This window comes from Pholcus phalangioides, unplaced genomic scaffold, assembly GCF_987345545.1.
Source record: "Pholcus phalangioides strain wild (caught in Gottingen) unplaced genomic scaffold, Ppha-v1.0 ptg000011l_1, whole genome shotgun sequence".
Classification (NCBI taxonomy): Eukaryota; Metazoa; Arthropoda; class Arachnida; order Araneae; family Pholcidae; genus Pholcus; species Pholcus phalangioides.
In genome coordinates this window covers 60,843,779-60,868,177 of record NW_028301604.1, presented here as the reverse complement: position 1 = coordinate 60,868,177, position 24,399 = coordinate 60,843,779, and the positions used below count along the sequence as shown (strand labels likewise).

Sequence of the window (24,399 nt, the reverse complement as noted above, 5' to 3'; positions counted from 1 at the left end):
TCATGGCATAAATTTCACAGATTTTTCAGATCTGTGCACAAACCTCTCTGCATCTGTCAAACTTATCACAGTCAGAAAAGGAATAATGAAGCTTATTTCACAAGAAGTGGGCTGCTCAATTTTCTCATGCATTTCCATCATAAGACATGAAACAGACTTCTGCCAACTTGATTTAAAATGATGTTTATCAGTGTGTAAAGGATTTCTTTTAAAAACAGATATTGTCAAATCGCCGCCTGGCAGTCGAGTGGTTAGGGAGCTAGCTTCTCACTGTGCAGGTCTGGGTTTGAATCCCGGTTCTGGCATGGATGTTTACTAACACTAACAAATTCCCTGGATGGATCATGCTGATCCCTTGGGAATACGTGTGGATCACGGTATTATTATTATTAGTCCCTACTTAGAAAATATTTCCTTCTATGTTGATAAATTAAAATTATAATCTGAACTGCATACCTGTAAGCCAAGAAAAACAAGAAAAATAGATGTCAGGTATCCCAAAATGCCCTCAGGATCATATGGTAAGCTATTGTTATATAAAGGCTGTAAAAAAAATTAAATACATGTAACATATATGGATAGCATATTTAGATAAAAATAAATATGAAGTAGGAACATCTTATAACAAGTCCACATTTAGTATAGCAACACATAGCACCTGATCCAGTGGGGGGAGGGGGGGGGAAGCAATTGCCCTATCAGACAGAAATTTGGTCAATCAGAATCACAATTATTATCAACAGGACCCCATATCCTGAAGTGGTTCCCTCCCCTTAGGCTAGGATTTGTGTCTGGTCAATACTTTCTAGACTATGGGTTTTTAACCTCCTCAGCCATGCCTGTAAGAGACATTAGACAGCATTTTTTGAAAATTACATCTAGCTAAATGAGATACTCACAGAGACCTCAAAATGAGTTCCAAATCTTGCTATCATTTGGTAGAAATTTATCCATAATATGTCAACAGAAACTTACTTTAGGCTGTTTTATACTTAAAATAAATGTAAAATTCAAAGTTTCCTTCAGGACAGAGGTGGTTAAACTTCTATTTTTTACAGCTTTCCCACTAATGCCCTTAAGACTACAAAACTTGCATACACCTCCCCATGCTCTATTTCTAAGAAAAGAGAGAGAGAGAGTGCTTAAAGAAAATCTCATCACAAATAGATTTCAAAATTTCAAGAATTCTTGCGAGTCATAATCTGAAACCTCCGTCTTAGACACTTTATCAACTGTTCTAGGAGGAAGGACCTCCCAAAACCCTTCTTGGAGCTAATGCTGAGAACCCCTTTAAGCCAAGAATTTTCACAAGGCCCTCTCTAGTAAATTTATTCTGTGAGAAAATTAGAAGATTCATCCAAGATTCCAGGTGTAGTCATTATCCCACGTGGGGACCATGCTGATCAATCAGAATCGACCATAGACATTTCAACAAGTAACTTGTAATGTGAAACTAAGTCATTTTCTATTAGAGGTCTTCCCATTTAAACACATCTATTTTTATTTTACAATAAAATGTTAAATAAAAGAGACACATGCAAAATTTTTACATCATCATACAGGATGATTATAATTAAACTGACACTACTCAGACCTATGTAGTGCCTGTTCTGGCGGATGCATTTTGTTGTAACTTTGTATGTAGGTTATATGAACCATAGGGAAAAGAAAACTACAAAAAAAGTTCAATTTTTGATGACCAGGTGAAAAAGTGAAATTTTTTTTATATTAGTTTTCCTTATGGGCCATATAACGTACATACCAAGTTCCACGGAAATGCATCCACCAGAACAGGCACTACATAGATCTCAGTTGTATCAGTTTACATTATATGGATTATGCTGAAAAGAAAACAATTTAAATCCAATGGGCTTATGTCTGGCAAATAGGGTGGGTGACACTAAATATGAATGTGCTTTGAAGACCAAATTAAAAAAAATATTGTATTCATATCAAATTAATGAAAACCTTCAATAGTTGAAGGCCCTTGTTTGATTTTGGGTTCCTTCTTGAACTCTGTGGGCCCATTTTTTAAAATGCCACTCACTATGGGAAAGACATTCTTGGTATAAGTGTATGAAAGACTTCCTCATCGTCTTTAATGTTCCATGACAATGGAAGTAGGGATTTTTCAAAGCGAAGCCTCAAGCTCTGATCTTTGTATCATTCTGAAAAATCCACGTGTCTTAAATACAAAATATGAAGTAAAATAATAAAAAATAAATTAATCTGCATTTTATCTTTGAAAAGAATTGTGGTTGGGTGAGACAGTTGTGAAACAAATTATTTGAGTTTCTATTGTTTTATTCATTTTATAAGAAACATAAATTAAATTTATTAGACCAGTAATAATTAAAATTACAATTATAACAATTACCTAAGGGTGTCATTTGAATGAGACCAAAACTAACAAAACAAAAAGTTATGTTCAATTTTATAACAGAACTACAAGATTCTAAATTAATGGTAACTAATGATTTATGTCAGTTAGTGGGGATGCATGAAAATTAAAATTGGGAATCTCTATCACATGGCTATCTCCTCTTAGAGCAACCTTAATGTGGCCTGGGGACCTTAAATGCACAGGTATCCCTATTGATAATGAGATTTAGTACCATGATTTTGGAGAGTAATTGTGTAAATAGGTAGGCAGGAACTTCCTGCTAGATAGGGGCCCCAGAATATCTTTTTGCAAAAGGGCCCTATGATATTATTAAGACGATCATACACTTTCGCCTATCCATGTCTCTAAGCAAGGAACACTTCTGGCAGGTCACTCTGTAGTACATTTATGGAGTGCAAAAAACACTCAAACAAAATTAGATTCATCTGTGGCCCCCCAAGGCTGAAAGTCTATCAAGCTCCCTTAAGTGGGAGCTCATGTTCTGTCGAATGGCAAAAAACCATCAATAGTCAAGTATCAAGCTTATCATGTATATTGTATGAAGAGTTTGATTTCTATGGAAATTAATGAAGGGTATTTTCATAAAAGCAACTCCTTAAGCGGAGTGGGGAGATACATTATCCGGAGTTTAATAACATAAGAATGGCATTGAAGGTAATCAGGATTATACAAAAGTGACCCTGTAAGTGTGGTGACTCATAATCCAGGTGATCCACTAACAAAGTTTGACTGTATATATATAATGGAATAATAACAAAACTTACACAACTAATGTAGACAATCTACCAGGGTAGAGCATTCAGATTGGTAATACAATATTTCTATACTCCTAATATAGGCATATATACAGGGTGCATAGCAAACGGGGGTATGACATTTTACTGGCGAACCATTCATCCTAGAGGCATGCTTTCAATTAGAAAAAGTTTCCAAATAACATGTAGTACTTAGATATGTCATTCGTGTTCCATAGTTATATTAAAATAAAAAAATTAACTTTTTATACAGTTCTCGTGTGTCCCAAAACCCAGTTAGAAAATATTCAAATTCAAAAAATGAAGACAATTTGGGAAAAAAAGTATTAAATGCGGGTAAAATGAATTTTATGTGAGAGAAAACATGAAGAGAGAATGCTTAGTTTCATACTTTTTTAAGTATGAATGTGGAAAGACTTGAGGTTCTTAGATTTTAATGCGATAAGTTGTCTCAAATGGTTTTTTTTCTTTCAATTTCACTTATTTAGTTATGTATGCAAAATACAATAATTCTCTTATCTAAAATATAAATAGTATCCACTTACTCAGTTTTTCTTGTATTAATGTAGGACTTGTATTAATAGGACTAGAAAAAAAATTATCCATTTAACTGGTTTATTATCTTATTCAATATCCACTTACTGTGTATTAATTTCAAAATTACATTAATTTATATTACTGATTTGAGAAATAGATTGCAGCACCTATCGAGCATATACCATGGCTGATACTAAGCACTCACTGTTAGGCTTCCCATATATACTCATGTATAAGCTGACCACTCAACTTGAGGATCACCAAAACGATAGAAAATTTGAAACCGTGTATAACCAGCTCCTAAAAAATTAGACTTATTTTGGAGGAAAAAATTTATATTTTTAAGATATAAAAATGAAAAATGATCAAACCTCGAAATATCCCCCCCCCCCTATTCATCCTCAACTTTGGAAGATAGCATTAAAATGTTTTTCTATTGTATCAATGGTTACAGAATGAGCAAAAGGCATGGTTGTACAAAATGTTCACTCTGCTGGCCGGATAAAAGAGATATTGCTACCATTTGCAGGCCACAAACTATTGTAATTACAGTGCTGTGTGCATTAATACTTTTTTGGAAACCCCTTTGATGTAGGACCATCTTAATGCAGGGGATCACCTGAGCACTGCTTCTGGGCCTCTTGGTGCATGAGTGGCCTTAGATAATCTTGCATAGCAATTACCATAAATTGCGTCCAACTTGTAGGAGTCTCAGTGTATTGATAGCCCAGAGTCTGCTCCCATGATGATGAAACATGGTTTTGTTTTTGTGGGCTGAGTTGAACCAATTTTGCAGGCCATCATTAGTGCACTTTGCTATGAAGGGGGGGGGGGGGGGGTCGATAAAACTTGGGCTGAATTTTTTCCCTCAAAAACTGACTTGTGCATAAGCTGACCCTTCCAATATATGGAAGATTTTCTGAACAAAAAACTTGGCTTTTATGCAAATATATACAGTAAATATACAGATACAGCTCTTTTTTTTTTGGGGGGGGGGGAGAACAAAAATCAGTAATTGAAAAAAAAGTCTCAATAATTGTGATAGGTTGGGCAATTAGCAATCAAGATAAATAAACTTTTCACATTTATAATTGCTTAATATTTTTTTTATAAATACAGTCAAATCCTGATTTAATGTCACTAACCATCTCAAAAAATTTTGGCACTATAACGAGTTAGGCGTTACATCAGATCATGGTCGGAATAGCATTTCAGAGAAGCTCCATTACATGAATTTACACACTTTTATATGAACAACTGTATATCAATGTCTTATAAGTGGTAGCTCTATGAATATAATAACTTTTTTCATACTCATTCAATTTTAAGTTGAGAAAATTCGTAAAATTGTAAACAATATACTATTACTTGAATGTTTCTTAATATAAAACTTAACAGCATGGTCCTAACAATCTGGAGCAAGGCTCATAGGATGGGACCTTTGGTGGGCTGCCACGTTAGACAGGTCCATCTATAGTTAATAAATTTATACGTGAAAAAACAAAAATATTATGAGAATCATACTGGATTCCAGGGCTAGAGCCATGTTAACCCCACCCTTGTGGGGGCTATACTTAACAATAATATACAGTTACCTCTGAATTATTTTAATTCTGCATAAATTTAGTGACGTCTTTTATGTGTAAAAAAACAAAATAAACAAAGGGGGAAAATGGTGGTATTGCTTTTATAGCCTGTATTGGTTTTATAATTACAAATTTCCCGTTTTTAAGATATTGAAAGAAAAACTAATTTCCACATGATTGACTACCCATACCACTAAAAATGTAATGACCAGCGAGGAAAAACATGCACTGTTGAAAAACTTTACGGCCTTGAACAAACTGGTGCAATATGTCCATTGTACACTTTCCCTTATCAATAAATCTGTACCCTTGAAAAGGTTGGTTGTTTAAGTTTAGGGTTCTCACACACCTTCAAGTATTTATTACAAATGTGCTTTTCAAGACCCTTGACCACACTATTCTTTATTCTACAAGTCATTTGCTCTAAATTATTGTTATGTGGACTGATAATAACAGTGGAATGAAAAGGATAAATCTTCAGTTTCTTTCGAAAAAAAGGAAACAAAATGATGGGAGAAGAAATGTGGAAATTCTTGAAGAATGACACATAGACTTTGCATGCACCTAAGGAGTTGGCACTACATAAAACAGGTTTTTTACATTATAATCCCTATATGGAAGGATTTGTTCATTGAAAATTTATGGCGCTAAGCAGGGTTGGTGCTTTAATTGGGGGGGGGGGTACAACCAGGTTTCACTGTATAAAAAAAATTTACTGTCATCACTTATGTCGCAACTCACCTCTGCGCTCAGTTCAAAATTAATCTTATGCATTGTGATATAAGCCCACAGTAACCCAAACATGCCAAGCTCATGGCTGATAAAAAAAAACTAAACCTATTCAATTTAACATCTGATTCTAAAGGAACAAAAATATAAACATAGGAGAGACGGATGTATTAAAAAAACTATTTCTTGAAAATTAATTGACTGAATGTAATATTTTTATTAAAAGGAAGTTCACAAAAATAAACAAAGGAGCATGCAGCTTATGACATGAAAATGTTAATGGTTAACAATGAGCAGAAAAATTTGAGATTAATTCTTTTTTTTTCACTCGCTTGCTTTTTTATAACTTGAAAAGCTACCTTAAAAGTTGGGTGCTGATATAGATGCTTTTCACCCAAAATAACTCTATCAATATATCCAGCTGCACCACCAGTGCATAGAGAGTAATTCCCATCCATGTGCAGACCACCTGGCCCTATGTATCCACTGCAAGCAAATCAGTATAAAACATTCCATTATGTAAATATTTAATATTACTATATATTGAAGTAAAGGTGTTGTTATGGAATTGAAGGGCTTACAGCAAGAAGGAGTTAGCTCCATTTTTAGGAAAATTAAAAAAGTTTTAAAATTCAAATTTTAAAGTTGTGTCAAAAGTATTTTTCCACTTATAGTCCATGCACCTATGCATGGTTCATCACCAATAACATCCAAAAATACCTATTTTCTGAAACTGGGTGAATTTTCTAATTTTGGAGCCATAACTCCCAAACAAAAATTCAAATTTTTAAAATCATCTCATTTTTGGGGTAAATAAAATAATAAACTACTAAATTGAGTTGCAAAAGGTTTATATCCCGAGTGACGAAAAGACTTTTTGTATCAAGTAGGTGGTTTATTTTTTTGAAACTCATAAAGATCTTCTGGCCAGGGCCCCTTAAGTTCTTTTTCGATGTTGTCACATGTTTGGCAAGTGCATAGGCGGAGATAGGCTTGGAAGTCTGGGGGCACACGATGATTATGATGTCAATTGATATATACATTAGATCAGTTGACTCCACCTTTGACACTGGGGGGCGGGGGAGGCAATGCCCCATGCCCCGTATCTCCGCCCATGGGCAAGTGTATGATCTTGGGCAGGGCCAGAACTAGGGGGAGGGCAAAGGAGGAAACTGCAAGGGCCAACAATCCTTAGGGGGCAGAAAATTTCAGGAAAGAACAAAAATACAATAATAAAATCATCAAATACTGCAGTGGTGGGACAGAAAAATTCTGTTTGCCCACTAACAAAAATCAAATTAAGGCCCTGACTGGGAATCAAAACCTGATATTGAAGTTCATACTCATGAAGTACTTTAAGTAGGTCCATCTGAAGTAGAAATTGGATGAAATATTGGCACATTCTGGGTGCTTTTGCAAAGACAACTTGCACATTTTTTTCACATTCAGTTTTTGAGACATATGTTTTTCCTATGTTGTCATTTTGGCTGTAGTGTGAAGATCTAACTGGAGAGCTGTCAAGTTTCCTCGGGTATTGGGTAATCATCTTCCATTCAACTCCAATCTTGAGCGAGGCTTTGAAATACTTCACTCACATCAAGAAAAGCACTTTGTATTGGGCCAAGAAGAAGTCTGCTACATGGTACTAAAAATCATGGTACTAAATCTCATTATCAATAGGGATACCTGTGCATTTAAGGTCCCCAGGCCACATTAAGGTTGCTCTGAGAGGAGATAGCCATGTGATAGAGATTCCCAATTTTAATTTTCATGCATCCCCACTAACTGACATAAATCATTAGTTACCATTAATTTAGAATCTTGTAGTTCTGTTATAAAATTGAACATAACTTTTTTTTTGATGATGTTAGCTTCATCTATTTAGAAATAAGGGAACTAACTGCTGGAGTTACTTTCATCTTGCACCACACATAGAGATTGTTTTTTTAAACAAGAAAGTGGGTTTAATTCAAAAGTGCCAAAAATGAAACTACCCCCATTTTTGCTGCAAGCCCTTCAGTTAGCAAAATTTCTAGCAAATGATTTAAAGAGAAAAAGGTTTGAGCAATATAGCTCATGTTCCTTAATTTAAATTTTTTCTACTCATTAATAAATTGATCATGAAAATTGTCTTTTCCCACAAGAATATTATTTTTGTCATTCATTTTGAAAATCTCTATTTGTTAGTCATCTGTATCAGAATTACAATGCATAACATCTTATTGTTACATTATCATGCATGTATAATTTCCATCAAAGCTGTTTAACATAAATGAAGCAAACTAACACTTTGAAACACAAATAATTTAATGCTTTACCTACCGTGGACAGTTTGGTACTGGAAGTATAAATGTGATCAAAAGATGAGAAGCCAAGATCAAAATCATAATTAACCATTCACCTACATACAGAGATATATCACGAAAAGCTGGAAATTTTGATACCTGGAAAAAATAGTTATTTTCAATATTCTTCCGGAATGAAAGTTAATGAAAAGTTAATGTTTTAATTTATTAAACAAACTATGTATAATCTTTTAAAAATGTTCTGAAAATTGGTTTTCAAAAATAATCTTTGCTACCACATTCAATATAGGGTTGCAATGACTTACTCAGACAAACAGATCATGTATTAATTTTTGTCTCACCACAGTCATTTTCTGCACATGAGGGCTAAGTAGACCAGGAACTAAATTTACTGTTTATTCCAAATGGCAGTGTTCAGCATTTTGCCGTTTTTTACACTCACCGAGAGGTTGGTGTGTTAACTCATTAGTGCGAGACTCTCTCCGGTAGCAATCTTTTTCTGTGGTCAGGTTGTTGCCATTTCTGTTGTAGCCCTGCATCAGGAAAGTTTCTGACAAGGACAAATCGGGTATCAAACTCGCAACTCCCCTAAACAACCTTTGGTACTTTGGGCAAGTATCTTACCGACCTGTACTACCGCGCCTTCAGACAAACTTTATTCAATTGAATAGCCTATTAAAATGTTTTATCATCTGTTTTATCATTCTACATCATTAATATTTCCACTTTTGAAATATTAGACACTCAACCAGATTTTGAGCAAATACTATCTACATACACTACCAGAAATTAAAATGCAACACCTTGAAGGCTTTATGCTATATGGATGAAATTTTTACCAGAGGAAATGCATGTGTAAATGAGTAAATTGTCATAAAATCAAAAGGTAATATATTTTATTTCAGGGGTTTTACAAAGAAAAATAGAAAAATGAATTACGGAAGGCTAAGATAGAGTGCTTCTATGTGCTGCTGGGGCATGGGCGGTGATACGGGGGGGGGGGGTGTACCCTTGGCCCAGAAAAAACTTTATTTTACACTTTTTTCGTAATTTAAGGGGCCTACTTTTTTTTAATGCCTGGGGCCATAACTTAATTAAGAGCATCTTCACGGTGCTGATTGTTGCCTTAATATCGACATCTTACACTCCATTCTTTGTGTTGTATAAAAAAATATCAATTTTGATTTTCCCCCCTTTTAGACCTTGTTATGGAGACATTTTTGTCTCTCAGTAGTTGCTGCCATGGCCATAATAAGAGAGGGAGGGGGTGTGGTTCCACAGGCACTGAACGAGGAAGGGTGCTGAGTTTAATCTTTTTCTGTTCGAAAAAATGCATACTGGCCTCGGGTGATAGTAAATTTTCATTCATACTTGCGACCCGTGTTGCTACATATCATGGTCAGATCCAAAATCGGGGACACAGTGCCCTAGACGACATTTTTGATGGAATGGCATATTTAAGAAAAGGCAATAAATTCCTTTGTAAAATTTTCGAATTTCACAGTAAATGGCCAGCAAAATGCCTTTTCCCCTAAAAAAATCATATTACAGCCTTGTTTAATTAGCCAATTCACTGTTTTTGTTCATTCAAAATTACAGGAGGAGTCAGCGCTAATGTGGCAACTTTTCTCGTGCTAAAATTGGCAACCCTGACAGCAGCATCTGTAAACTCTTTATCAGCCGCATTTATAAATGCCATATTTTTTTTCGTTGATTCCATTTTTGTGTTAATTTTATCCTAATTTTCCATATTTCCACCATATTTCTATTGATTACTGCATATTAGGTTGATTCATATAATAAATTATATATATTTTTAAAATTTTACGTGCCTTTTGCCTTTGCTAGCCATCTTGAACTGACCACAGTGAAACTGATTCCTTGGCACGAAAAAAGTGGCCACGTTAGCGCTTACAACGCTCATGGGAAATTTACCGGGGAAAGCCGGTCTTTTTCTTTTGAGAAATATGGGGGGGGGGGAGAGAGAGGGACAAAAATTGATACTGGCTCTGTGTGATGGAGTAAATGTTCTTTTTCTGCTGGCCTATATGTTCTGTGTAAAAAAAGAATAACTATATTTACGAACTTCAAAAAGCCAAACAACAATTTCAAAGCTTGTTTATTGTCTCTCTCCCCCAAGAGCAGTATTATTTTGGTGTCTCCCATGGGCGGAGATGCGTGGGCATCATAGGTGGAGTCGATTGATCTAATGTATATATGAATTGACATCATTATCATCGTGCCCCCCTCCCGAGACTTCCAAGTCTATCTCCGCCTATGTGCTAGGGTATATCTTGTCATATTTCAGTAAGACAATGCTCTGAATTTGTTGAAATTGCTCATTGAATCTGATAGCATTCAAACTCTTCAGGGGCCCGCCATGTCCTACACGTTTTCAATGGGTGAAAGATCTTTTCAGTTGGTTGGCTATGGTATCGTGCTTAAGTATAAGGGCTCATATATATTACATTTTGGATGCCCTGGCAACATGTCACATGTATTATCCTGTTGGAGTAATGTGGCATGTTGCCGGATAAATGGACCATTCAATAGTTGTAAAATAACTACTACATAACATACCAAGAATGTAACTGTTCAATAATCAGTTCTGATCGCGATGTAATGGTCATGGCACCACAAAGTTTTAACGAAGGTGTTACGTCTGTGTACCGATAATATAGAAAGTATACCAGACAGATACCCATGTTAATATTCCTTACGGAACCTTTAACGTAAAGGTATACCTCTAACACAAACAGTATGGTTAATTTCTTTTTATCGCAAGGTATCGTACCTGCTGTCAAACATAGTTTTGACCAAGACGAAAGCAAGATCCATCATTAAAGCCATCCTCTTTCCACTGTTGAATGCTCCAGTTTGTTTTAGCCTTACCAATGAGGACAATGTAGTCTATGCATCGATGTAAGAAGCAAATGCTGTGCTGGACAATAATATTGACACAGGAGCTGCAGAAGTACATTGCTTTCAGTCAGGCTGTGACAGGCAATGGTGCAATACACTGCCACGTGAGATACACCAGTCACTACTTTTCTTTTTTTGGAGTAGGTGATCAGCTTGTTCATTAATTTCCAATGGTCAGCCAAAACCTCCTTGACAGGAGCTGTGAATGAGTGAACATAATGATACCACTATATGTGAACAGTGCTCCCATTTTAGTCATTGTGGTGCTCAACTACATTAAACCAACTTTCACGTATGCAGATAATTCTGCCTCTTTTGTTATTTTCATATTCACATTGTTGAATCTTTACTGTCTATTTCTTCAGAGAGACATTGCAATTGATGGTGAGAAGAAATGCAAGCAAAAGTAGAAGTACAAAAACCTGCGGACACTTTTACTCACTGGCTTATAGCTAACTTGGATATCCCTTTACACATGATTTATGGTAAAATCATGATGAAAGCATCGTCTGCATCTTTCTTGATACCATGGGTGGAGATATGGGGGAAGGGAACAGCATCAATAGCGAAGCCAACTGATCTAATGTACTGTATATACATATATATATGAATTGCCATCATCATCATTGCCCCCACCCAGACTTTCAAGTCTATCTCCACCTATGCTCCATACCTTATGTCTCTTTGAAATTTCAGATCAAAGCATTACCTTTTCAAGGTGTTGCATTTTTATTTTCCAATAGTGTATATGTTTTACAGTAAATGTGATGAATTCTGTGCATATAATCACCAGTTATTATGCATAACCACTGACAATTTTAGCAAGTTTGATTAATTTTGCAAATTCATCACATTTACTAGTGATTATGTATATTCCCCAGCTCATATTGGTAAATATGATAAATTGACAATGAATTAATTAAATTTATCGAACAGTTTGTTCAAAATTCAGTCTAGGATGATTGATTCGATTGATGATATTATTATATTATGTTTGAAAATCTTGATAAATGTGAAGAAAGCTAACTAATTTATACATTTTCTATCCTAATAACACTAATTTTCATGCCAAAATATGTGTAGCGCACCCATCACATACTAGAATGACTGTTAAGCTGTTGAATTTAAGTGATATTTTTGCATGTTTTCTGCCATATTTATCATACTTGCCAACTTTATTTGGGAATTATGCATAATCACTGCTAAAAGTGATAAATATAGGAAAATTTATCAAACTTACCAAGACAATGGTGGTGATCATGCATAATAATAAGCAATTATGGGTAATCACCAATATATCACATTTACTGTATCATATAAATTTTTTTTTTTAAATTTCTGCTCATGTTCAAAGATCATTTCTTGTAATAGAATAAAACGTGTGTTTTTTTAAGTGTGCAATAATGCCACACTATTAGCGTTTGTTGTTTCCAAAAATAAATAGCATTAGAACTGCATTTTTGAACATTTTTGCCTCAACTTACTTCTGAAGCTTCTTCAGTTTTTGCAAACCACAGATGAACAACAGCAACGATGAAATATGATATGCTGAATCTTTGAAGAACTCCAGAAATGCGAATGTCTTTTAGATCCACCGCTGCACGAGAAAGATAAATAAAAATATTCTATTATCAGAGATCACTGATTTTCATCAAGAAAAGAAAAACTCATCGAAGAGCTAAGATGCATATATACTAATGTATATGCGTATATATGAATTGACATCTTCATCATCATGCCCCCTCCCCCAGCAATCATCATTGTGCCCTCCCAGACTTTCAAGTCTATCTCCACCTATGCATTGCCAGTGCTTCCATTAAGAAAGCATGGGGAATCCGGGCTGATAGATGAAGCCAGTGATCTCTCTTTTTAAAGGGACCAGAAAGCCTAAACCATAGTTTCCAAAAAACTTTTGTTCCATCGCCCCCGTTTTCAGAATTTTTTTTCTCTCATTGCCCTTCTTACTCAAGCAAAACCCATAGGATCCTATGCTATACTCGTAGCTTCTATTGCCCCCTCCCCCGGACCATTCCATTGCCCACTTTAGGAAACACTGGCCTAAACAAACAGTAACTTGAAAGAGGGGAAACAATGTTAATTCTTGATTTCAGCTAGAAAAATTAAAAATAAATGCTTCAAACTTTTTTTTTAAAGGTCTGCTTCTTTTCTGAAGTTACATTTTTACTTGGAATTGAATTTTTAAGTCAAATATAGTATTACCAGAAATTATCAAATTACTAAAGGCAAAATAATTAAGTGTAAATGAAGAAAAAATTAAGCTCTAATGGTTTATCGCGGCTTGTAAAGCAACTTGTTTTTAATACTTTCTCCCTCAATATGCTATACCCAATAGTGGAAGGTTCAGATGGGCAGCATATTTCAGTAATACCTGTTCAAGAATATGAGACTATGGAACGGAATAAGTGTGGAAAAATTTGTATGGCATACAGGCAGCAAAACCATAAATACACAGTAGCAAAGGACGTTCAAGCACTTACAGAATATTGTAGCACACGGCTGATCATCCTTAGAATGTATTCTGAAATCAAAATACACTGAAGAGCCAAAAAAACTGGTTCACCTGCCTAATATCGTTTAGGGCCCCCGCGAGCCCGCAGAAGTGCCGCAACACGACGTGGCATGGACTAGACTAATGTCTGAAGTAATGCTCGAGGTAATTGACACCATGAATCCTGCAGGGCTGTCCATAAATCTGTAGGAGTAAGAGGAAGGGGGGAAAATCTCTTCTGAACAGCACACTGCAAGGCATCCCAGATTTCAATAATGTTGATGTCTGGGGATTTAGGTGGCCAGCGGAAGTGTTTAAAGTCAGAAGAGTGTTCCTGGAGCCACTTTGTAGCAATTCTGGACGTGTGGGGTGTCGCATTGTCCTGCTGAAATTGTCCAAGTCTGTCGGAATGCACAATGAACATGAATGGGTGCAGGTGATCAGACAGGATGCTTACGTACCTGTCACCTGTCAGAGTCGTATCTAGACATATCAGGAGTCCCATATCACGCCAACTGCACACGCCCCATACCATCACAGAGCCTCCACCAGCTTGAACAGTCCCCTGTTGACATGTAGGGTCCATGGATTCATGAGGTTGTCTCCATACCCATACACATCCATCAGCTCGAAGCAATTGGAACTGAGACTCGTCAGACCAGGCAACGTGTTTCCAGTCCTCAACAGTCCAATGTCTGTGTTGTCGGGCCCAGGCGAGGCGTAAAGCTTTGTGTCGTGCAGTCATCAAGGGTACACGAGTGGGTCTTCGGCTCCAAAAGCCCATATCGATGATGTTTCGTTGAATGGTTCGCATGCTGACACCTGTTGATGGCCCAGCATTGAAATCTGCAGCAATTTGCGGAAGGGTTGCACGTCTGTCACGTTTAATGATTCTCGTCAGTTGTCGTTGGTCCCGTTCTTGCATGGTCTTTTTCCCGCCGCAGCAATGTCGTAGATTTAATTTTTTACTGGATTCCTGATATTCACGGTACACTCGTGAAATGGTCGTACGTAAAAATCCAAATTTCATTGCTACCTCGGAGATGCTATGTCCCATCTCTCGTGCGCCGACTATAACACCACGTTCAAACTCACTTAAATCTCGATAACCTGCCATTGTAGCAGCAGTAACCGATCTAACAACTATGCCAGACACTTGTTGTGTTATATAGGCGTTGCCGACCACAGCGCCGTACTCTGATTGGTTCCATATCTCTTTATTTGCATACACATACCTGTACCAGTTTTTTTGGCTCTTCAGTTTATCTCCTACATATAACACTCAGAAGCAAAGAATGTATTTTAGACTTATGGGTGATTTTTTTTTAACTTTGTGCAGGAAATTTTGATTTCTGAATTTATTCTGGGATGCTCGGCTAGAAATTGCTAGAAATGCTGTGAGGGTGCTTGACATGCCCCCCCCCCCCATCCTGATGCAGGAGCTCTTTTTTTTTTTCATGCTATAAAGCCTACCAAAGGTCCAAGCTTTGGGATCTTTCTTCAGGATGTGGGGGGCCATGGTGCATACCCAACAGCTCTCTAATGCTACATCTTCTTTGGAGTCGAGCACTCACACATTAGAAACAATATTGTCTTAATGCATGGGCCCACATGAGCACGGCCCGGCAGGAGCCTCAAGATAATGAGATCTAGTTTAAATTTTCAATAGTAAGCATGCTAATTCATTGGCAAGCATTTCTGGCCAGGTTGGGGCCTCAGAAAATTCACTTTGCTTAGGAGGCCATGATGCTCTTGAGATGCCCTGGTTTGAAATATTGTTGAATAATATTGTCTGGTCTATCACAGTGGCATCAGAACTGAAGGTGCTCAGGCACTCAGGTTTTGTTGCACAGAGACCTGAGCACCTCAGAATTGATTCAGAAATAAAAATTTCCCATTTCAAGATGAGCATCGACAAGTCTGAAACATCTCCAAAATGCCCTGGATCTATCATTAATCAAAACAAAAAGGCAATGAAGATCAACAAAACAAAAAGCCAAAATAAACAGTTAAAAGAAAAAAAAATGAAAATTACACTTTATATTGCAACTTCATATTATTTTAATTAACCATATTCCCATAGAAATTAATAGGATATATCAAATGTTTAAAATAAATTGAAGGCATTGAACTAAAATCTTATGTCCAGTTGAGAGTGAAAAATGATCTCCCTCTTTCAAAAGAAATTAAAAATACAACCCCTTATATAAGGGAAAACATATCTTTTCTATCACTCGGATCATGTCGATTACCTGAAGATACATTAAATAGTCAGGGTGCTTAGATTTATTTAGTTATTTAGGTTTTAAATGTATTCAGTCCAGCAAAAGCCATTTGTTTGGGCTTACTCAGTCAGCCCATAGGGTTGCCACAATGGCTTCAATTTCCCCCTCCTCATGTCATCTCCAGTAGTTTTCTAACCTCTTTGGTTGACTGTAGTAAGGGCTTCAATATTGAGTTTTTTGTTGTTGCCAGATTTTTATTGACACAATTTTTCAATATTATGATACTTTTGTGAATGTATGTGAATTAGTTTTATTCTTTTTTGGGATGTTAGGCTAATTTCTGTGACAGTGATTCTTGAAGCTGAATGGCTCTTATGGTCATGCATGACCAGGAAATTTTCCTTCAATACCAGTTGTGTATTGTGAATGTTCTCTTCCTCTGTTTTTTTTTTTTTCAGTTATGATCTAAGCTAAAGTGCCTTGAGTACTTCCAAGATCATCTCGATGTTATGGCAGAATCTATGTAATTTCATTTTGATCATCTCACTACTCTCATAATGATGATTGAATGGATAATACAATTTCCCCCGGTAAATATTCTCTGCTTCCAATGTGATTATGCTCTAATCACTCTGTGGAGATTGTCACATGCTTGTGTTGATGATGGTAACAACATATCTCCCTGTGATCTCCCATTCGTTGATTTCTTGAGTCAATTGTGGACTGATCCAATGATGCTCTCTCCCTGACGGTTCTTGGCCTTGCTACTAACACAGTACGATGTGCATGGGAAGGCAATGCGGATGCGCATAGACCAGTGGTTCTCAACTTTGGCAAGCCAGCGGCTCAGTTTCGTGCATTTTTGTGAGTGGAAGGCTCGGTCAAACACAACACCAACAGAAAATGAAGAGGAAGAATTAAACGGCTGATTACTCGCGGCTTGGTATGAATGATGTCAGGGCCCGGTGATTGAGAAACACTGGCAGACTTCCTACTTAGTGCCTGTTGACCATGCCGTGCCCACAAGGGAGCCAGTGGAGATGAGCAGTACCTTAGTAAGTCCCATTTATATTTGTGTGTGTAGCATTGCAACAGAGTTCATATACTGATAATATATTCTTTTATGTTTGAATGTGATTGTGGTGCCACGGAAAGGTAGTTCCAGAGAAAGAAACAAAACTTCTAGAAATTTCCTGGTCATAAGAATAAAGAATCACATCTCTAGTCATATAGACCAGTGCCCGAGTGGCGCAGTGGTATACCATCAATGTCCATGGGTTTGCATCCGGGCATAGAACATCAGAAGAAAGTTATTTACCTACCGAGCCTAGGGCAACCACCGATGGATGAAACCTTCATTTACCACCGAACTCCACTGGTTGGAAATTGCCATATGGCGATATATGATCGGAGTTGTTGTGGTGGTAAAGTAGTAGTCATATAGACCAGTGCCCGAGTGGCGCAGTGGTATACCATCAATGTCCATGGGTTTGAATCCGGGCATAGAACATCAGAAGAAAGTTATTTACCTACCGAGCCTAGGGCAACCACCAATAGATGATGCCTTCATTTCCCACCCAACTCCACAGATTGGAAATTGCCATATGACAATATATGACTGGAGTTGGTATGTGGTAAAGTAGTGATATAGACCATTATGAATTGATATTGGCCATCGATCGGGTGAGATCTATATAAATTATGATACATTAATTTGTGATATTTTACTAAGGCTGGGATTACACTATAAAAGACTGATAAAAGTTCTTTTATAAAACATAAAAAATGCAGCTAATAAGACTATCAGTTGCATTTGCTCCAATGTAACTGATACAATTATTGGTTGCATTTTTCAAGTTCTATAAAAGAACATTTATCAAACTTTTATAGTGTAATTCCGGCCTAATGTAAACCTTAAATTGTAGTAATGTGCTTATTTGATTGTTGAAAAGAAAATTCAAATTTTTGAAATTTATCATGTAACTGAGTTTATTTAATTGTAATAATAGAGTAATTGTTCACATTAAAAAAATCTGTATTGTGTGATTCTGTATTGACATCCGCCAACGATTTTATATTAGGGGAAAACTTAAATTTAACTGAGAGTGAGCTGGGTTGTTGTACACCTGCCTTCATAAAAGGAGAATTTTCTCATGGCTCCATTCTTAATCAAACTCATAGGATTCTATATTGCATATGTAGCTATTACCCCCCCTCACTGGCACATTCCATGCCCAATTCAGTAAACATAAGCAAAAATGTTGTTATATTGGGAAAAAATAATTTAGATATTGATGATAAACTGTCTCTATAATCTAAAAAAAATTACATAAACAAAGGCTGTGGTAATAATAACAATTTGACAAAATTTTCAAACCATAATTATCATGCACAAAACTTTTTTTTGAATCATTCAATTCATTTCCGATTCATTCTGCTTCTAAGGCCGGGATTACGCTATAAAAGTTTTCTAAAAGTTCTTTTATAAAATTTGAAAAATGCAACCAGTAAGATTATGGAGTGCATTTGCTCAAAAGTAAACTATGAGCTTTATTGGCTGGATTTTTCAAGTTTTATAAAAGGGATTTGATCAAACTTTTATAGTGTAATCCCGGCCTAATTCAGCTTTACCCTTAATTTGTCTTTTTTTCCCTTCCAAGTACTTGATATTTTTTTCTTTCTCCTTTTTTACTTCTATTTTTAATTTTCTTCTGGCTCCTGTAGCTTTTGCTTGTTCTCTATGTCTTGTTTGTATCTTCTATGACTACCTCAAATATATGAGAGAAGGCCCTCGCATTGATGTCAATGGTATGAATTCCAACAGTTTCTGTTTTGCATCATACACATCTTTGATGTATTGAAGTGTAAGTTTCCTCGACAAAGATTTGTTTATGAAAAAGCCTTTCAACAAACACTATATGCACCAGAAGTGGGGAGGAGGGTGGTGGCCGAGTCTGTTTGAATAACCAGCAATAAATTTTGTGAGGTGGCTGAGCCCTCAAATAATGAATAAATATGTAATGCAATGCACCCCTGCTCCTGCATACATACCTTAGTCCTGTATATACAGGACGACTGGCAACTTTCAGCCTCCTCAATGCTTTCTACATGTTGTGCCTCTGACAGATGCATTGTCGTTTGAGAAAACTAAACACATTTGAAAACCTTCCATAATTTCATACGACCCTACTTTGCAGAAATTTTCAAATTTATATTCGAGACCAAAATTGGCAGCACTTGTTAGATTAACATATTGTTCTTTTGTTTTTTCAGCAAAATCATCACTTATCTGGTTCAAAAGATACAAACTCTGGAGCATCACTTCCTTTCTCTGGATGTCAATTTTCGGAACTGTTTGATTATTCCTGGGTATAGTGCTGACAATCCCTGAACTCTGAACTATAGAATATTTAAGAGGACTCTTTTCCTTTAACAATAACAACTAACAGCCTCTTGTACACTGCAGACAAAATTCAATTATATCTCTGTCATTAGTTTTGCTTTGCACAAGAACTTTTTTGCTGCAAAGCCTATATTAATATTTTTGTTTAGAAGCTGCAGCCTCCAATTTATCAGATTCAACTAATCTTGCAATAAGTTTTCACACAGAATCTGAAAAGAGTTTTAAACAAAAAAAGGAGCAAGTGGTTTGGAGCTCTGAAATATTTTTGGATATGACTTGCACTTTTGGATTGACGCGAGGCCACAGTGTTAAAAAACTCATCTCTTACTTAATGAGAATCCTTTACTGCCAGACAAACAGAGGTAGCAGACATACCTGCCCATGCTATACCCCTACTATAGATATGATATTTGAATAGCCCTCTACACAGAGGCAGGAAAAAAAAAGTAAGCGGGTGAAACATTTTCTCAGATGAGATGGAAAATAAATTAGAGCTGGTATTAGCTTTGTTTTCAACAATGAAAAGGTGGGTGTCTCCTCCTTAGACCTCTTCATCCATTTATTCAGAAAGCAGGTCCAGTGACCTTGACCAACATTGGTACCCAATACGTGGGACCTAGATATAATGATGCTTTTGGACCCAGAAAAATATAGTTGTAGGAGGATTATTGTTATATCAAGAGACAGCAGTTTAGCATTAGAGTATAGACATTTCCAAACAAGACTTGAAAAAACATTGTTGTAGAGGGATTAATCTTTATATCAAGGTTTCACTGTATACCCAACTTTCTCTCAGTAGGGAATCTGAAAGAAAATGCAGATAAAGACTGTTGATAAGGTTTTTTTTTCTCTTCCATGGGATCTGAAAGAAATAAACTTCTATGGTAAAAAGTGCAGACAAACCACTGGAATGTGGATTTATCCCCTTAAATTTTTTTCCTCCTCAGATTTTTCCTGACTTTTCCCAAATATTAAGAATTATTCTCTGACTTTTGACATATTTCACATTTTTCCAGACTTTACAGGTTGCTATGAACCCTGTATAATGTAATGGGCACAAGTGGATTTATAAATAAGCAACTGCTTCTAAAATCTGCTCAAAGGCATCTCACAACAATGCAAATAAAAAAAAATGTAATTACCAACCTAAACAATGTGTGTTGAGCATGAGTCCAAGGGCAAAAAGTATGACACTTCGCTTCACAATTTTGGTGAAAATTTTCCAACGAGGGACTTCTTTTCTCAATAGTGAACGCATGGATAAGGCCATTGACATACCCATCATCCATATGAACCTGCAAAAATAAATAAAATAAAATATTATATACAGGGTGTCCCATAGAGTTGTAAATAGTTTAAAAATTCATAAAAATTGAAGGGATTGGTATATTTGAATGTGGTTTGCAGATTTCTTTTGATCAGAAAAAAAATTTAGTTCAAATTTTTGTCGATAGAGGACACCGAATGAAAAGAAGTCACAGAATTTTTTTTCTGAACCTATCTTAAATCTCTTTGGTGTCCAAAATGTTTGTAAATCTTCAATTTCTGATTTGTGGCTGAGGTAAAACAATTTCATTAACAGTGCTTTATCCATCAATGTCAACATCACATTGAAAACCTTGTGCAAGAGCCAGTAACAGGAAAATTTAGAAATTACCTGTTAATAGTATACCATTTTATAGGACTCTGATTTGCATCAAATTATATATAGAAAGAAAAATTTCAATTGCTAAAATTTTTTCAAATTTTATAGAATATCTTCAAATTTTTCTGTAATGTCTAAAAGCATGGTCCAGTCAGACCCGACATACTTACTCTATATTTTAGATTATATCAAGATTTCTTGATGTCAATGAATGAACGCCAGGGTCTCTGCCACTGGACTTATCCCGTTGCCGAGATCTCTTCCAGCCCAGCTTCGTGGCAGAGTCTGGAACAAAGTGTCCTAACAATCTGAGTGTGTAGCTAGTGTTGTGTATGATATTTTAGTGCTGCCATCTATACTTCAAATTGTGAGTGAAGTGTAATGATTGAATATTTTTAACGTTGTAGGCCTGTTTCTCTCTGTGGCGAGACTTTTTAACGTGAAGATCGGCTCGCATTCTCGCCTTGAAGTTGGGAACCACAGAAAACCAACTTCAGCCGACCACCACTGTGGCGCCGGTGGGGTTCGAACCCGGATCCTCGCATTTCTTGATGCCAATGATAAATTTTATTTTTTCATTGATATTTTCTTGGAACAGTAGATAAACTTTGCCCAATAATACTCAGAAATCACCAACAAACAGGAAAAATGTACAGGAAATACAAAACTCCTAATGTATTTTGATATACACAGTTGGTGTTGTCTTCAGAGGAGAAGTATATAACCACCAATCATGCTGACTGAGGATACCGCTATCCCACTTGGGTTGCATACCAAATCTTAACCCTCAGTTTCTCAGCAGAAAAAAAGTGTGTCTATTCACTTTATTACATTCTTTTGTTCATTCTATGATTTTCAAAGTGAACAGACATACTTTTTTCCGCGAAGTAACCGCGAGTTAAGATTTGGTATCTACCCCAAGTGGGATACTCAGTTAGCGTGATTAGTGATTATTATTTTTCCTCTAAAAATGACACATTTTGTGTCGAAATGCATTAAGAGTTTTGTACTTTCGGTATATTTGCCTTATTCTTTGGTGATTTCTGAGTAATATTTTCTTAATGGGTATTTAAAGGAATGAAATGATGTATACTATGGACATAAATATTTTAAACTTTTTTGAAGTTGCAGACAGAAGTTTGAAAGTAGTCACTCCATATGTCGCAGTCCAAATATAAATTTACTAGGACAACAAATTATAAAAACAAAGCTCTAACTTAATAGCAGTAACAGGTCTCCACCACCTCTTCTGAAATGTGAATTTTTATGTGTTCTTATAGTACATATTGAAATATTGGAGAAAAATGAAATAGAAAAGTTAATAAAGGTGAAAATTATAATAAAAAACAGATTAATATAATAATGAACATTATTAACTTCAAGAGCCAGGTTGCAGCTAAGCTGCATAGCAATAACTTTCTCAGAAGACAAAAAGAATTAATTATGCTGTTTGTACCCTTTTTATACGTCTTGTGAAATAAAATTACACCAAAGTACATATAGCAAAATTTAGTTTTAAAAGCTTTGATGCTCATGATGAATCATACATATGAAATAATGTACATATCTTGATGAAAAAAAAACATAGGAATTTATAGAAATATGTATTGTGTCAAAGAAAATGAAACAAATACAAACCATGGAAAAACAAGATCTGCAACTGTTAGTCCGTTCCATGGAATATGATCAAAAAACCAGTATTTACCTCCCCCATAATTCACAAATACCATCAGCACTATGGCTATTCTAAAATGAACAGAAATATTGTCCACTTCACACCATAAAAGAAATAAAGATAGAAGTTTGGATATTTATAATAAAAAAACACAAGTAAAAAAAAAAAACAAAACCCATGAACTATATGAAAAATCCAATTGACATTCAGCAATAAAAAATAGCAAGAAGTGAAATACTTCCAATGCAGAGCAAATACTAGAATAGAATGAAAAGCAAGCCAGCAATTTCAAGAAACTTTAGGAATCAAAGCAAACATGGGGGCAAAAGCCACAACATATGATGAAAAAAAAAATTAGAAAGATTTAGACGGGCGTAATAAATTGATTACTGTTGATTCTGTTTGGAATATCTGCTCAAGTCAAAGATGGTCAAGTAACATTTCATTTTCTTTACTGACTGGTAGTCCTGCACACATACAGGGTGTCTATTCTTATCACTGTACAATAGCTAATTCCCAACATGTGAAATATAAAAAAACCCATGTTATTTTTTCCAGAAAATTGGTGGGAATAGGGCTAATTAAAATTGAAGCATTTTTTTGCTGAGAAATGGGAGGGGAAGAGCATACACAAAATTGTTTGAACAATTTTAACAAACCAAATTTAACCCTTTCCCTGGCATAATTCATTTCACAGATACACATTAGAAATGACACGGTCGAAATCACTATATACCAATACTATATCTTCTATATCTATCACTATAACCTTACTATATGCAAGACAGAAGTATGATTCTAAGACTGGCTCTAGAAGTCAGAGAAATTCTTGTTGATTTAAAGATAAAAGAAAAGACAAAGGTATTGTGTATATCTTAAAAAATAAAAAGGCTGATGGTGATTCAAATTCAACAGTTACATGCCAGTAAAAAATGGGTTTAGAATTATAAAAAGAGTAATTTGGCTTATGGTGGGAATGCAACACACGAGTATCACTACTACTTAACCAGACATGCACCTTGTAAACATTCCTCATTGAAATTTAGAATGAATTGGTGCATACAGGAATGTATTCTTTGTGTGGGTATATGCGTGAACCTAACTTATTTACATTATCAGAATTATGCTTGTTTCATGTTATGCCAGTGCTGCTGTCTGTCATCCTTATTTTGAAGTGAAAATGACAATTGCTTGAATTGCTTGCATGCTATGTAAGAATCATGTTGTAGGTCAGCCTGTTCTACTTCTCTGTAGAGAGACATTTTAATGGGAAACTGGCTCTCATCCATGTCTTGAGAAGTTGGAAAATCACAGAAACTAATTTAAGTCAACCACCCATATGAATACCACAAGTTGACTTTATACACATAAAACATATTTTATTGCACTAACCATGGGAAAACAAGATCTGCAATAGTTAAACCATTCCATCGTGCATGATGAAAGAACCAGTATTTCCCACCACCATAGTTGACAAAGATCATTATTATCACAGATAGTCTGAAAATAAAAGCAGATAAGCAAAAGCAAACAACAGTTAGCTGACCATTTATAAAGCAGGTATAAGAAAAAATTTGATGACTGCAGGTAAAAACAACACAAAAATAGGAAAAAATATTTACGTTATCATAGTAACACTAGTGATTACAATTTAAGAATTTGAATTCTTCAGACTTTTCTTTTATAACCGTCTTGTTTCCACT

At 35.7% G+C, this 24,399-nt stretch overlaps 1 protein-coding gene across 8 annotated transcripts in view; it reads right to left on the bottom strand.

Annotated features, from left to right (window-relative positions):
* Positions 1–24,399, bottom strand: part of Hgsnat (Heparan-alpha-glucosaminide N-acetyltransferase) — a 78,550-nt gene that overhangs the window by 18,890 nt on the left and 35,261 nt on the right. For 3 of the 8 annotated variants that reach the window (XM_089239827.1, XM_089239825.1, XM_089239826.1), the window contains exons 8-13: positions 24,089–24,196; positions 20,523–20,671; positions 12,724–12,836; positions 8,334–8,455; positions 6,371–6,497; positions 457–543 (exon numbers count right to left, since the gene is read on the bottom strand). In XM_089239827.1, the coding sequence (XP_089095953.1) occupies positions 457–543; positions 6,371–6,497; positions 8,334–8,455; positions 12,724–12,836; positions 20,523–20,671; positions 24,089–24,196 (706 nt within the window). Of the gene's footprint in view, positions 1–456; positions 544–6,370; positions 6,498–8,333; positions 8,456–12,723; positions 12,837–20,522; positions 20,672–22,659; positions 22,768–24,088; positions 24,197–24,399 lie in introns of all 8 variants that reach the window. The other 5 variants (XM_089239832.1, XM_089239830.1, XM_089239831.1 and 2 more) reach the window with 2 other exon arrangements.